This window comes from Rhagoletis zephyria, unplaced genomic scaffold (genome assembly GCF_001687245.7).
Source record: "Rhagoletis zephyria isolate East Lansing unplaced genomic scaffold, Rhagoletis_zephyria_1.1 Rzeph_scaffold_09565, whole genome shotgun sequence".
Lineage (NCBI taxonomy): Eukaryota > Metazoa > Arthropoda > Insecta > Diptera > Tephritidae > Rhagoletis > Rhagoletis zephyria.
This window is the reverse complement of record NW_016166643.1, coordinates 19,734-23,640: the sequence shown is the minus strand read 5'-3', so window position 1 is coordinate 23,640 and position 3,907 is coordinate 19,734. Positions and strand designations below refer to the sequence as shown.

Here is a 3,907-nt window from a genome sequence, read left to right as displayed (position 1 = left end):
CGATCTGGGCGGGGTTGTTGTAGCCGCTACAACAACAACAACAACCAGTGTTGCCAGCTATTTTGTAGCTAAATTTAGCTATTATTTTCGACGTTTAGCTTAGAAATTTCGCGTTTAGCTATTAGCTACTTTTTAATTTTTTTTTTTTAAAAAGTATTAGCTGTTTTAGCTACAATGTTTTTTGTAATTTACCAATTTTCATAATATATCATAAATTTCAAACGGTACGAAAATTGTTATATCGATTACACCGTGCGACAGAAACAAAAAATTTTTTAAAAAAAATTCAGTGCAATGTAGAATTACAACACCAGATGAAGAGAAGATTATGTGGATTAAATTTTTTTTTGTGGTTTACAAGGACGAATAGGTATTGAAAATGCGCTTTTAATTAATTTTATTTTTTTAAGCTATTAAAGTTAGAAGGATATATCGTTTGATGAGTGGAAGATCGACCTATCTCGGCAGCTAGTTCGAAAACGCCCTATCTCAAAAAACTTTTCAAGAACGCCTATTGCAGAATTTTATTTGGAAANAAAAAAATTCAGTGCAATGTAGAATTACAACACCAGATGAAGAGAAGATTATGTGGATTAAATTTTTTTTTGTGGTTTACAAGGACGAATAGGTATTGAAAATGCGCTTTTAATTAATTTTATTTTTTTAAGCTATTAAAGTTAGAAGGATATATCGTTTGATGAGTGGAAGATCGACCTATCTCGGCAGCTAGTTCGAAAACGCCCTATCTCAAAAAACTTTTCAAGAACGCCTATTGCAGAATTTTATTTGGAAAACATCCTATCTCAGAATTCGGTTCAAAAACGCCCTATCTCACTTCAAAATGTATTTAAAATGTGCTGATATGGGGTGTTTTTGAATCGGCAGCTGAGATAGGATGTTTTCCAAATAAAATTCTGAAATAGGGCGCTCATAAAAAGTTTTTTGAGATAGGGCGTTTTCGAACCGGCTGCCGAGATAGGTCGATCTTCCACTCAGCAATCGATATATTAATTATAAACAACCGCCTAGGTTTGTTCCCAACGTTTTCCCTTAAATATTGTAATATCTTCACTGGTTCCAATGATATTTTTATATTTTAGAAATAGATTTGCATATTTGAGTTAAAATTTAATTAACAATTATAAGGTATTTTACTATTTCAATTCAATGCATGAAGCGCTTTAAATTTGTGGCAAAATTCATTTCGGGGAATTTCATTGCAAATAGGGGGATTTTTTCAGGAATTTCGTGGAATTAACCCTAAGAGAGTTGGCATCCTTGGTATACACTTATTTTGAATGCAGATATGGCCCGTCCACATACAACTTTGGCATGGCTTCAACGCATTATAAAAAACTCTTTTTTTTTGTAATTTTATGGGTTCAGCTCACGTTAGTCTTAATATTTTAAAATAATAAATTTTATAATTCCGATGGAATTATACCAATTTTTTTGTGTCGAAAATGATGCACCCTAATATATACATACATATAAATCACTAAAAGAACACACATACATAAATATATGATACATATAAAATATTAAAAAAATATCTCTCTTAAAATATTCTTCCAGCATGTCCAGCCAAATGATCGTAATTTTCTGCTTTGCCACGCTTCTGATCGCTGCAGCGCAATCCAGCATAGCCATGGCTGTGCCACCATTCTGTCAATCTGGCATGGTGGAAGATATGCCACCACACATTCAAAAGGTTTGTGGAGCACTCAACAATTCGGAGCAATTGGCTACGGCACTTAAATCGTATCTGAATAGCGAGGCTGCAGGTAAAACAACATAACTTTTAATTAAAACAATTCGGGCGAAACCCGGCGCAGGTATCAAATATCGTCGTTTCAACTCTCTCTAAACTAAATTGTCAGGGATGTTATCACCGATTTCAATCATTTTCGATAACCCGCTGAGTTAGACTTAATGATATAATTGTACCAAGTTTGGTAGAAATCAATAAAGTGGTTACCGAGACAAAGCCTTCTACTTATTACATACATACATACATACATACTTTACTTGTGTACTACATACTAACTGTCGCTTCTCTCTCCAATTCATTAGCCATGCTGACCGATCAGGCGCCATTGAAGCGTTCAGATGTTGATCACGTTTTCCTGCGTTTCGGTAAGAGGCGTTAAATTCGAAATAATGGCAATGATAAAGAAAAAATCGCTAAGCAACAACAAAAATCGATCGTTTGAAGAACTCTTTGATTTGAAACAGTCATCAAAATTTGCCACACACACACACACACACGCCGAAATCAAGCACGACGACCGCCATGTGAATATATAAGATGTACATAAACCATATACATACATATATACCAACTACTCACTAAATTTTAAAATTTTTAATGTATAATACAAAAAGCAAAAAAAAAGAAGAAAAATAATTTAACCAAAGCATGAACTTATATCTATTTATGTTATAATTTATGGCAGCAAATAAAATTGCATATGCAAAATATGCAAGCAAAAATATATTTTTAAATGATTGAGATATAAATATTATGTATGTATCTACTATGTATTATAAAAACTCTCGAGTTGATCTCTTTTTAGCTTTTAATTATTTTTTCTGTACATCTGGAATATACTACTGTACACCAAATCACCAAGAAAAGTATGGGAGCTCATAAAAAATACACAAAACAAAAAAAAATATATTTTTAAACAAATCGTAATTTTGTTTTTGTAATGTATAATTCTTGTTAGGCAGAAACACCACAAATCAGATATATAAATTTAAGAAATATTCTACCACGAGGGAGCAGAGACAATGGAGCATAAATGTATTTATAAATAAAAAGAAATATAAACATTTGTACTCACTATAAAAAGGTATCATAAATACTTGTACTATATATATGCATGAATAAATAGCTATGTATGGATGTGGTTATGTATATAGGGGAAATATGTGTTACATGCAAAAATGCTTAGGCGTATAAAATGAATTTGCATATTTACCAAAAAAAAAAAATAAATAAGTTTTCAATGCAGACCCGCGAATAAAAATGTATGTATGTAATTTTCAACACCTGCATACTGAGTGTTAAAAAGTTTGATTTACAATAAAGAAAAATTGTTTTCCTCTCGAATGTTACAAAAAAAAATCCAACGAATGAAAAATTTTCTTAAGTTTTTTTGCTTCTAAATAATACCGAATTTCCACTTGACATTGAAATTACAAACAATTCTCGGAATTTTAAAAATATCATGCTGAAACAGTTTTAATTAATACCATTACCAATATTTTTTAAAGACCAATAAAATTTTTGTCATCTAATAGTCAGCGAAATGGCGGTAAATGGTAAGTATTTAATACTTCTAGTTTTTAGTATTGATGCTTTCCACTTCAAGACAACCGGTCAGGAATGGGCATGCTTCTTAATTTCGATGAAACTGAAATATATTGTTTGTTGGTCCAACTAATGAGAGTCGTATTTTTCTTTTACTTGAAAAAATTTTTTGACCGACTTATAAGCTATTTTACTTTCAGATAACTTTTTTAAAAATTAATGGATTTCAACCGTTTTGTTAATGTAAATGTTAGTAATTACTGCCATATATAGAATAAATCAGTCTGAAGTCGATGGTAATAATATCACCAGTGTGAATACGGCGAAAACTTGCGAACATAACATAAGTGGAGGCTTGTGAAATAGGAGTAAGGTTAAGTAATAGCTGATTCTCTGTAAATTGTGCGATAACTTAAAGTTATATAAAAGTTATTTTATTGTAAACAAAATAATAATAATAAATGTGACCTGGTCTACGGAAAGGGGGCTTAGGTGTCAAAAAATCAATTTTCACTTTTTGGTTGATTCGGATGGAAGATGAGATGCTTTTTCACGTGGTGAAAAGCAGAAAATCCTAACTTGCTTAGAAGT

General features: G+C 31.3%; 1 protein-coding gene across 1 annotated transcript; it reads left to right on the top strand.

Annotated features, from left to right (window-relative positions):
- Positions 1 to 1,576: 1,576 nt before the first annotated feature.
- On the top strand, positions 1,577 to 2,495 carry Ms (neuropeptide receptor myosuppressin). The gene is made up of 2 exons (XM_017632032.1): positions 1,577 to 1,784; positions 2,074 to 2,495. The coding sequence occupies exons 1-2, from the start codon at positions 1,577 to 1,579 to the stop codon at positions 2,148 to 2,150; spliced, it is 285 nt and encodes a 94-aa protein (XP_017487521.1). The 3' UTR covers positions 2,151 to 2,495.
- Positions 2,496 to 3,907: the final 1,412 nt, after the last annotated feature.